The sequence below is a fragment of the Ranitomeya variabilis genome, chromosome 8, assembly GCF_051348905.1.
Source record: "Ranitomeya variabilis isolate aRanVar5 chromosome 8, aRanVar5.hap1, whole genome shotgun sequence".
In the NCBI taxonomy this organism is placed as follows: Eukaryota; Metazoa; Chordata; class Amphibia; order Anura; family Dendrobatidae; genus Ranitomeya; species Ranitomeya variabilis.
The window spans coordinates 209,582,680-209,595,095 of NC_135239.1; the positions used below are offsets into that span (position 1 = coordinate 209,582,680).

Consider the following 12,416-nt stretch of genomic DNA (forward strand, 5'->3'; position numbering starts at 1 on the left):
TCCAGTCTCCATATCTTCTGATTATTATTTATTTTTTACTTTTCCTTTTTTTTTTGCCATTTTATCAAGTTCACGATAAGACAGATTTCAAGGACTGCACAATCCAACGCTGCGAATCTGAGCTGTAAAATATGACAAGCCCCAAAAAATAAATTTCACATGAGCAGCTCCGTGAGATTGAAATCACAAGAGTAACGCCATAGCAAATACTGGAAGGAAACGCGTCTGATAAGATGAGGATTAACAGGGAACATCTTGTGTGGGCGACGTGCGAGACAAGGAATCAGCACTGCACCTTGTACCACATTACTGGTACCAGTACTGGTAATATACTGGGGAGGACTCACCTGCTCCAATAGAGTACCGAGATATCGAAGTCATACAACCACAAGGGGGGACACGCTCATGTACAGGCTAAAGAGACCTCACATATCCAGAAAAGGTAAAAATGCATTCAACAATCCCAAAAGGTTGTCAGATTAATCTTGAAGGAAACCTCATTTCTGTCCACAAAGTCCAAGTGTTGTCCTTCTGAAACCCTGACACAGTAATTTCTAACAGGTGTTTGGTCATTTTCTTGGCACTGCAGTGGGGGCACAATGGATGCTACATCTACACTATGGAGGCAAAGCAGAAGGCATCACTGCAAGGGTCACATAATGTATGGAACCACTATGGACACACTATGGATAGATCATTATTGATAAGGACTATTGGGCAGTGCCAAGTCGTGCTGCAAACTCAGATGGCATGGTTATGGAAAAAATATGGATGGCACCGCTATGGGGACAGTGTCAAGCCCTGTTGCAAATTGGAAAGGCACCTGTGTGAGTACTATATGACTGTGGCACCACTCTGGGATACTGTAGATGGTACCTCTGTGGGCACTACTGTGGAATACAATCAAAGTCATCTCTGTTGATACTATAGGTTGCACCATTGTAGGTACAATATAAATGGCAGTGCTGTGGCCACTTCTGTGGGTTACTATGGATGGCAGCTCTGTGGAAATAGATAGCACATCGGTGGACACTACTGGGACACTATGGATGGCAGCTCTGTGGAAATAGATAGCACATCTGTGGACACTACTGGGACACTATGGATGGCAGCACTGTTGTTATGAATGACACCACTCTGGGGTCAATATGAATGGCACCAATGTGGGCACTACTAAGGACACACCCTGGGTGTCAGCTCAAATAAAGACACTATGGAAGACACCACTCTGGGAATACTATGGATGGCTGCTCTGGGGATATGAATGGCACCAATGTGGGCACTACTAACTACTATGGAGACACTATGGATGACAGCTCTGTGGAGATATCATGGAAGGAACCGCTGTGGGGACAGCATCAAGCCCAGCTGCAGATTTTTCAGGCTCCAGAGCATAAAATCCAAGGGTTGTAAATAACCCGGTATATTTCGCCTGTGGGCGCTATGAATATTATAAACGATGATGTGGTAGGATGCATTTTTTTTTTAGATATTATAAGAGATCAACAGTTGGAGTGATGTTTCTGAGCAGTAGTAATCTAGTACAGGAAAGGTCAGCAGCTCTGGGTAATGTAAACCATCTACAGGGAACTTGCGCCGACCAGTCATGGGCACCGGGCCCATCTTTAAATAACTTGGAGCAGAGAACTGCAGCTGAACTACGACAGGGCTGGCATTGCTGCCATACCGAGAACCCTACACCTCGGGCATCTAAATGTATCCTCACATCATCAGAGAGCAAACCATGGTTCACAAAGAGAAAGAAACTTAACCCTTTGCTGCCACACCACGATTATTTATAGCACGTACCAGATCTGAAAAAAAAAGTGGCGATACCCCCTCGGACCACAGGGCAGACCCCTTTACCAAGGTCAAGTTATAGGGGGTTCAGATGTTGAGAAGCCATCATAGCGGTGGGCCTCATTCCCGACATTAGCCCGCAGATGCATCATGTTTAACCCTCTACAAGTGTCCGTGATGAGGGCATAAAGCCACTAGGGGGCATCATGTTGATTCTTGTCATTGGCTCAATGAATGTAAATTCGATACATAACGCCATTGATGGAGGGCAGCGCTCTACATAGTCCGCAGCGTCTTATCTGCTCACATCATAATACCGCCATACAACCGCAGTGCCAATCATGTGGGCAGCATAATTGGTTTATAGGAAGTAAAAGAGCCCCCTGCCGAGAAATATTCATTTACTAAAATGTTCTCACTAAGCAAATATCAGACAGAACGCGGCTAATAACTGGGAGAAGGCATTTATCATAAATCCGCAGCACAGAAGTAATCCTACAAAGGACGGGGATGGTTCACTACTGCAAAATGCTGCAACATGGGCATCTCCCCGTGTATAGTGATGCCATACTGGTATAACCTGGTCATCTCCAGTATATAAAATACACAAGTACAGCCGGTATAAACTGGGCATCTCCTGTATATAATTATATATGTGCAGCTGGTATAACCTGGGCATCTCCTGTATATAATTATATATATGCAGCTGGTATAACCTGGGCATCTTTTGTATATAATTATATATATGCAGCTGGTATAACCTGGGCATCTCCTGTATATAATTATATATGTGCAGCCGGTATAACCTGGGCATCTCCTGTATATAATTATATATGTACAGGTGGTATAACCTGGGCATCTCCTGTATATAATTATATATGTACAGGTGGTATAACCTGGGCATCTCCTGTATATGATGATATATGTACAGCCGGTATAACCTGGGCATCTCCTGTACATAATTATATATGTACAGCCGGTATAACCTGGGCATCTCCTGTGTATAATTATATATGTACAGCTGGTATAACCTGGGCATCTCCTGTGTATAATTATATATGTACAGCTGGTATTACCTGGGCCTCTCCTGTATATAATTATATTTGTACAGCCGGTATAACCTGGGCATCTCCTGTATATAAATAAATATATATATATATATATATATATATATATATATATATATATATATATATATATATATATATATATACATACATACACCTGGTATAAGTTATACATCTTCCTGTATACAGTATTATGGGCCGTGCTGGTACAACCCGGGCATTTTCTGGTGTAGGCAGTAGCTGCCTCCTCTTCATATGAAGCTGTTGGATTACATAAAGCAGCAGATGTAGAAATTTACCTTGAGCGTCAATTATCTCGTTCAGCCGAGGTTGTTATAACAAGAACAGAAGCATGAAAACGCTTTTTCCGCTCTCAGGAACGCTCCGACGCGTCTCCCATGTAATAGCTGAGCGCTAGGACCCGGTCTGGGAAGAGTTAATATAATTCAGCTCAGTAAATCTAGGACGTTATATATTTTTGCTTGAATTATGCAAATCTTAAAATTCTGCTCAGAGAAGCGGATTATTCCAATACCTGCCCTGTATGAAGTGGAAAACGAGTCCGAGGAGCGAACATGGCGTCTTAATTAACGGGCAGGAAAATGCAAAAGAGCGAAGCGCAGGGTCGGGTCTGAGGACATGGAGAGCGGTGACCATCATTAAAGCGATTCCTGACTTTATCCAGCAAGCAACAAGATCAGTGCAGTCTGCACCAATCACCTCCGAGGCAAAAGGCCGTCCCTGGAGCCGGCGCATTTCGCAACATTTGGTGACACTTAAAGTAACAAACTTGGTCATATAACCGTGCAAGAGGGGGCAAATACAAGGCCGCCGGACTGGGGGGGAGCGAGCACACGTCCGCAATGTTGGGGGGTAACCAAAGAAAATGTAGGGACAAACAAAATCCTCCAGAGTGGATTCTCATAGAAAATAATTTTATTAAAGTGCATAATTTGAATTAAACACCATTAAAAATTGGAAATGCAACTGTACATGATGATCTGGTACATAAAGTGCAACAATACAAATTATGTAGAATAGCGACCTTATGGTCCTCCTATTTTGGTAGTTTTTGAGCAAGCCATTTTGTATCTAATGTTGGGGGGTGGGTGGGAGCGTAAATGCGACCGCCATGCTGGAGGGGGAGCAAACATGTGACCGCCACGCTGGAGGGGGAGCAAACACGTGACCGCCACGCTGGAGGGGGAGCAGGAACACAACCGCCATGCTGGAGGGGGGGGGGGGGGGGTCAGTGAGCACACGACTGCCACGCTGGAGGGGGTGAGCACACGACTGCCACGCTGGAGGGGGAGCAAACATGTGACCGCCATGCTGGAGGGGGGCCAACATGTGACCACCATGCTGGACGGGGAGCAAACACGTGACCGCCACGCTGGAGGGGGAGCAAACACGTGACCGCCACGCTGGAGGGGGAGCAAACACGTGACCGCCACGCTGGAGGGGGAGCAAACACGTGACCACCATGCTGGAGGGGGAGCAAACATGTGACCGCCACGCTGGAGGGGGAGCAAACATGTGACCGCCACGCTGGAGGGGGAGCAAACACGTGACCGCCACGCTGGAGGGGGAGCAAACACGTGACCGCCACGCTGGAGGGGGGGCCAACACGTGACCACCATGCTGGAGGGGGAGCAAACATGTGACCGCCACGCTGGAGGGGGAGCAAACATGTGACCGCCACGCTGGAGGGGGAGCAAACATGTGACCGCCATGCTGGAGGGGGAGCCAACATGTGACCGCCATGCTGGAGGGGGAGCAAACATGTGACCGCCATGCTGGAGGGGGAGCAAACATGTGACCGCCATGCTGGAGGGGGAGCCAACATGTGACCGCCATGCTGGAGGGGGAGCAAACACGTGACCGCCATGCTGGAGGGGGAGCAAACACGTGACCGCCATGCTGGAGGGGGAGCAGGAACACAACCGCCATGCTGGAGGGGGGGGTCAGTGAGCACACGACTGCCACGCTGGAGGGGGTGAGCACACGACTGCCACGCTGGAGGGGGAGCAAACATGTGACCGCCATGCTGGAGGGGGGGCCAACATGTGACCACCATGCTGGACGGGGAGCAAACACGTGACCGCCATGCTGGAGGGGGACCGAACATGTGACCGCCATGCTGGGGAGGGTAGTGAGCACACAATTGCCATACTGAGGGGGAGAGAGTACACGACTGCCATATTGGGGGGTGGGAGGGAGCGAACACTGTAGCACCACTGTGCTAGGGGGAGTAAACATGCGACCGCCATGCTGGGGAGGGAAGCAGGCACACAACCGCCATGCTGGAGGGGGGGGGGGACAGTGAGCACACGACCGCCACGCTGGAGGGGGAGCAAACATGTGACCGCCATGCTGGAGGGGGGGCCAACACGTGACCACCATGCTGGAGGGGGAGCAAACACGTGACCGCCATGCTGGAGGGGGAGCAAACATGTGACCGCCATGCTGGAGGGGGAGCAAACATGTGACCGCCATGCTGGAGGGGGAGCAAACACGTGACCGCCATGCTGGAGGGGGACCGAACATGTGACCACCATGCTGGGGAGGGTAGTGAGCACACAATTGCCATGCTGAGGGGGAGAGAGTACACGACTGCCATATTGGGGGGTGGGAGGGAGCGAACACACGACCACTGTGCTAGGGGGAGTAAACATGCGACCGTCATGCGGGGGGGGGGGGGGGGGGGAGCAGGCACACAACCGCCATGCTGGAGGGGGGGGGGGGGGGACAGTGAGCACACGACCGCCACGCTGGAGGGGGGGAGTGAGCACATGATCGCCATGCTGGGGGGACAAAAACGCGACCGCAATGCTGAAGAGGGAAGAAAACACACTGGGGGGGTACGAGCACACGGCAGCCATGGGGGGGGGGGGGGAGGAGAGCAAACACGCGACTGCAATGATGGGGGAGGCAAACACAAGACCGCCATGCGGGAGGGTGAGAAAACATGGGACTGCAATGGTGTGTGTGGGGGGGGGGAGCGAGCACACGACTGCCATGATGGGGGGTAGCGAATACTGGACTGGTGAATACACGGGCCGCCATACTGGACTGGTGAATACACGGGCCGCCATACTGGACTGGTGAATACACGGGCCGCCATACTGGACTGGTGAATACACGGGCCGCCATACTGGACTGGTGAATACACGGGCCGCCATACTGGACTGGTGAATACACGGGCCGCCATACTGGACTGGTGAATACACGGGCCGCCATACTGGACTGGTGAATACACGGGCCGCCATACTGGACTGGTGAATACACGGCCCGCCATACTGGACTGGTGAATACACGGCCTGCCATACTGGACTGGTGAATACACGGCCTGCCATACTGGACTGGTGAATACACAGGCCGCCATACTGGACTGGTGAATACATGGCCCGCCATACTGGACTGGTGAATACACGGGCCGCCATACTGGACTGGTGAATACACGGGCCGCCATACTGGACTGGTGAATACACGGGCCGCCACACTGGACTGGTGAATACACGGGCCGCCACACTGGACTGGTGAATACACGGGCCGCCATACTGGACTGGTGAATACACGGGCCGCCATACTGGACTGGTGAATACACGGGCCGCCACACTGGACTGGTGAATACACGGGCCGCCATACTGGACTGGTGAATACACGGGCCGCCATACTGGACTGGTGAATACACGGGCCGCCATACTGGACTGGTGAATACACGGGCCGCCATACTGGAGGATGTTAGTACACGGCCACCATATTTGAAGGAGCGAATACATGGCAGCGATATTGGTGGGAGATAATACATGGCCACAACATCAGCTATTCTGCAGTTATTTTGGACTCCTCGGGTCACTCGCTCCTCACACCGGCTCATTAGTTCTCATACACATCTGTCACATTCTCGCTCAGCACCGCTGCTGTAATAATCACGGCGGATGAGACTTTCACTCCTATTCGCGACAGAGGACGCAGGTCTGGGTTGGATCATATAAAAAGCGTTTATCAGCTCTGATCTAATTGCCCATTAACCCTTCACCCTTTCCCCGGTGTAATAGATCACAATGGTTTCAAACTCGACCGTGGCGTCGTTCATCCTGAGATGATTGTGAGGGACGCTCAGGTTCACAGCAATTTATTTGGAGGGAAAAAAAAAATTCATGAGAAGACCCTGTCTGCACCATCCTCACCCAAGACCAATCTGTGCCAATGTCACCCAGGGTCTCTTCTGCGCCATCCTCACCCAAGACCAATCTGTGCCAATGTCACCCGGAGTCTCGTCTGCGCCATCCTCACCCAAGACCAATCTGTGCCAATGTCACCCAGGGTCTTGTCTGCGCCATCCTCACCCAAGACCAATCTGTGCCAATGTCACCCGGGGTCTCGTATGCGCCATCCTCACCCAAGACCAATCTGTGGCAATCTCACCCGGGGCCTCGTCTGCACCATCCTCACCCAAGACCAATCTGTGCCAATGTCACCCAGGGCCTCGTCTGCGCCATCCTCACCCAAGACCAATCTGTGCCAATGTCACCCGGGGCCTCGTCTGGAACATCCTCACCCAAGACCAATCTGTGCCAATGTCACCCGGGGCCTCGTCTGCACCATCCTCACCCAAGACCAATGTCACCCGGGGCCTCGTCTGCGCCATCCTCACCCAAGACCAATCTGTGGCAATGTCACCCGGGGCCTCGTCTGCGCCATCCTCACCCAAGACCAATCTGTGCCAGGCTTGCCAAAATTTGAGAACAGACATCAGGGAGTTTCTAAAGAGATGAATAGAAAGTTGTACAAAAATGTGCTGACTTCTGATATACAGCAATTGAGTGACACCGTACAAATCGTTTTCTTCAGCATAAGCCTCAAAAAATAGAGATATTTTTTTGTGGCACCCTTAAAAAGCCACAAAAATAGATATGGACCCAAGATCAGCCTGCTTAAAAAAAAAAAAAAAAATAAAAACTAAAGAAGCAGCTATATAACCACAGAACCAAAACTACACTCCTCAAAAACTAGACCTTCGACAGAGCGGTCTTACGGTATGTGCACACGTTGCAGATTTTGCTGCAGATCCGCAGCGGTTTTGACACTGCGGATTCACAGCTGTTTCCCATGCATTGTACAGTACCATGTAAACCTATGGAAAGCAAAATCAGCAGTCACATGCTGTGGAAAAAAACGTGTGGAAACGTAGCATTGTTTATTCCGCAGCATGTCAATTCTTTGTGCGGATTCCGCAGAGGTTTACACCTGCTCCATAATAGGAATCCGTAGATGTAAATCCACACAAAAACCGCAACAACAAAAAAAAAGCGGTAATTCCGCAGTGCGGTTTACCTGTGGATTTACCAAAATCAGTCCGGAGAAATCCGCAGGACTTTCCACAAGGTGTGCACGTAGCCTTTGTGGGACACCCAGGAGGTTTGCTGCTTTTTCACGGGTCCAGGAGATCCTCCCTCATCCAGGATATCCAGAGACAGTTGGCAACTACAGGCTTCGTATGGGTCCAATGAGGGCCGCCTGGACTGGCCCACCGGCGATCTGGAGAATCCTCCGGCAGGCCACGTGGAGTAGTGCTGCTGAGCAGAGCTATTGCACTTATTCACTATATGCTGAAAAGTTATCTAATCTTTCAGTAAAGAGGCCAAATTAATATTAGACATAAGCAAAAGTAAATCTGCCTACTAGGGTCAGGTCATTTTTGCATGTAGCTAACCAGTGGGCTCCAAGAGTCAATGTTATTGGTGGGCACTGGATGAGGGGGATCAAAATAGGGTTCAGTAGAAGCGGGCACATCATTGGCCATATAGTGCAGCATTCACACGTTTCTATTGAGCACCTGCCATAGGGCTCAGTCACAAGATAAAAACGTGACTCCAGGCTCCTCCGAGCATCAGGCGCAGTCCTATAGGAGTGAATTCGGGCCCCCGGGGATCCAGGGTCAGCCCATCAGCGTAGCACCGTCACTGATAGAAACGCCTAAGGCTGTCTGTATTACAAATCCTGGAATGATAGAGCAGAACTGCAGTGTAAAGCATGGTGGCAGCTAGAATACAGAATAGCATTATTAGCGGCTTAATGAAAATTTATCTTAAGAAAAATATTTTATCTGTCACCGCTCTGAATTGTCACCTTTGCGGTCAGATAACTTTGCGGTGTATCCCTGTACGCTGATGGGGGAACGGATAATAAATCCAGAATGTTCTGTTTATAATTAATATAGATTTAATCCGTAGATGGAAGATAAATGGGGAATCAGGCAACTAGCACTAATCTATTCAATAACTTTCCATGCGAGCAGAGGACGGGTGCGGGGGAGGGGCAGGGTGGTCTGTACGGATAATGTACACATATAGGGAGTCTGTATACTGACATACAGGACACATTACACCAGGTCAGGAGCAAAGAATGCTAATGCATCAATCACTGGAGGAGGGGAAGCCATGAGCCTGCATAGTGTACAGAACTTTCCACCATGCTGCACCTTTCCACATCTCTTCCTTCATCAGGAGGGATCTCTGGCTCACTGTGACCCCATGTAATGCACCCAGAGTTTATGCCCTGCACGGTCTGTCCTGCAGGTTGTAAGCTCTTATGACTAGTGGCAGCTCAGTGCTTTTTTCCTTCTGTCATGAGATTATTCTGCAGAACTATGATGTCTGCTCTTGGAGGACGCCGGTGCCCACCTGTTCACACATACTAGACCCCAGCCAGGCTGCCCATAGACGGGTCACCCTCCATGACCCGTCTATCACATGGCACCTGGTGCTAGGACCGCTGCCATGTGAGGTTATCATTCAGCTTTCCCAGAGCCCTGCATGGCAAGGTATGCCTATAGGAGTGGATAGAACACTGCATACCCAGGCAGATGTGCCAGACATATAGGAAGCCCTGAGGCCGACGTGGGTAGTCACCCAGCTTGCAATGTATGTACAGAACCCCTACCATGAACAACCCGATGGAAGCGGTACTGTGTGAGCCAAACAATGGACCTGAGGAAGTGGTACCGTGCAACCCAAACAATGGACCTGGGGAAGTGGTACCGTGCGACCCAAACAATGGACCTGGGGAAGTGGTACCGTGCGACCCAAACAATGGAACTGGGGAAGTGGTACCGTGCGACCCAAACAATGGACCGGGGAAGTGGTACCGTGCGACCCAAACAATGGACCTGGGGAAGTGGTACCGTGCAACCCAAACAATGGACCTGGGGAAGTGGAACCGTGCAACCCAAACAATGGACCTGGGGAAGTGGTACCGTGCGACCCAAACAATGGACCGGGGAAGTGGAACCGTGCAACCCAAACAATGGACCGGGGAAGTGGTACCGTGCGACCCAAACAATGGACCGGGGAAGTGGTACCGTGCAACCCAAACAATGGACCTGGGGAAGTGGAACCGTGCAACCCAAACAATGGACCGGGGAAGTGGTACCGTGCGACCCAAACAATGGACCGGGGAAGTGGTACCGTGCAATCCAAACAATGGACCTGGGGAAGTGGTACCGTGCGACCCAAACAATGGACCTGGGGAAGTGGAACCGTGCGACCCAAACAATGGACCTGGGGAAGTGGTAACGTGCGACCCAAACAATGGACCTGGGGAAGTGGTACCGTGCGACCCAAACAATGGACCTGGGGAAGTGGTACCGTGCGACCCAAACAATGGACCTGGGGAAGTGGTACCGTGCGACCCAAACAATGGACCGGGGAAGTGGTACCGTGCGACCTAAACAATGGACCGGGGGAAGTGGTACCGTGCGACCCAAACAATGGACCGGGGGAAGTGGTACCGGGCGACCCAAACAATGGACCGGGGGAAGTGGTACCGGGCGACCCAAACAATGGACCGGGGGAAGTGGTACCGGGTGACCCAAACAATGGACCGGGGGAAGTGGTACCGTGCGACCCAAAGAATGGACCACAAGAGGGGGAACCATACAATCCAAAGAACGCAACAAGGGAAGTATTACTGTACGACCCAATGAGTGGAGCCAGGGACGTTACTCTGCGGTGAATCCATACTGGATCTCAATCTGACATACAAACTAGGAGAACTGGTCCAATAGACTATCAGTATAGACTAATGTACAAGTGGGTTCAGTCTACTGCTCTCTGTTATCAGCCATTTCTTGTTCTGCTGCTGCACTATTACAGGCAGCCGATTTCTGAATTGGTTTTCCTTTAAACACTCCTGAATCATTTTTCGCGACCCCCATGATCAGTTTGTCGTTGGCGGACACAAAACAGATGACGGAGATATTTCTATTAAATTTATGTTTTCTCTGGAGAGAGAATTCCTGCGCCCCCCAACGTCTCACATTCCCAAAATACCAGCTGTACAATGTATACAGCCACACAAGCCCCCCACAGAGCGCAGCTACACCCTGCAGGGTCCGGGACCACCACCTGCCGGACCCTGGGGTAACACAGACCCAGACTATGGCACCAGTCAGATCTAGATGTAGCAGAGCTGAGCTCCTCGGTTTACTGCCCTAGTCCTGGCTCCAGTGCCCTCGGTAAACTACAAGTCCCAGCAGTCCGGCCACAAGTGCACAAATGCAGTGTTTGCAAAGTTAGCAGCACTGGAGACACTTGTACTTGGGGTGATGCCCGCTGTGCTGCCTGCTGGTGGCACCACGTACAGCCTGGCATTCATCCCATCATCTGGGGAAGAGAGGAGATCCACTCACCGAAATCCGAGCGCAGATCCTTCCTGAGCCCACAGAGCATGTCTGCCGGAGAGCTGCACACAGCGCACAGCCCGCGCCTCCTGCTCTGCGCCCGGCTCTGCACACACTGGCACAGCCCCACACAGCGGGCACAGCACAGCGCAGACCTGATTGGACGCCAGCTGAACTCCTCCAGCAATGTGCGAAACCCCGGGACCTCCGAGCTGCTGCAGCACTGGGGTCTGCGGGGGGCACGATCTGCAGAGGGGGCAACAGTTTCCCAAAAGTTACCTTCATCAGCCTTACACAGGACTGCAAGCTGGTGGGTCACAGTGTAAACTGAAACATCGGCAGGATATCACCGTACAGGCATACTATACACAGTGATGGCAAAGTGCAGAGAATGCACACGGGTGTCAGAATTCAGGGATAAGGTCCACAGCAATGTCACAGCTCTGGGATATCATGGTTCAGCTATAATGCACACAGTGATGTCACATTATAGGGATAGTGCACACAGCGATGCCGCAGTACAGGGATAATGCACACAGCGATGTCGCAGTACAGAGATAATACACACAGCGATGTCACTGTACAGGGATAATGCACACATTGATGTCACTGTTTAGATATAATGCACACAGTGATGTCACTGTACAGGGATAATGCACACAGTGATGTCACTGTACAGGGATAATACACACAGTGACGTCACATTATAGGGATAATACAGTGATGTCACAGTACAGGGATAATGCACACAGTGATGTCACTGTACAGGGATAATGCACACATTGATGTCACTGTTTAGATATAATGCACACAGTGATGTCACTGTACAGGGATAATGCACACAGTGATGTCACTGTACAGGG

At 50.9% G+C, this 12,416-nt stretch overlaps 1 protein-coding gene across 12 annotated transcripts in view; it reads right to left on the reverse strand.

Moving 5' to 3' along the window:
- GRIP2 (glutamate receptor interacting protein 2) overlaps nucleotides 1-12,416 on the reverse strand; it is a 307,958-nt gene that overhangs the window by 40,977 nt on the left and 254,565 nt on the right. The window contains exon 1 of one of the 12 annotated variants that reach the window (XM_077276678.1): nucleotides 11,563-11,664. The exons of the other annotated variants lie outside the window; for them this stretch is intronic. Within the exon in view, the coding sequence (XP_077132793.1) occupies nucleotides 11,563-11,602 (40 nt within the window). The 5' untranslated portion in view covers nucleotides 11,603-11,664. Of the gene's footprint in view, nucleotides 1-11,562; nucleotides 11,665-12,416 lie in introns of those variants that run through there. 12 annotated transcript variants of the gene reach the window in all.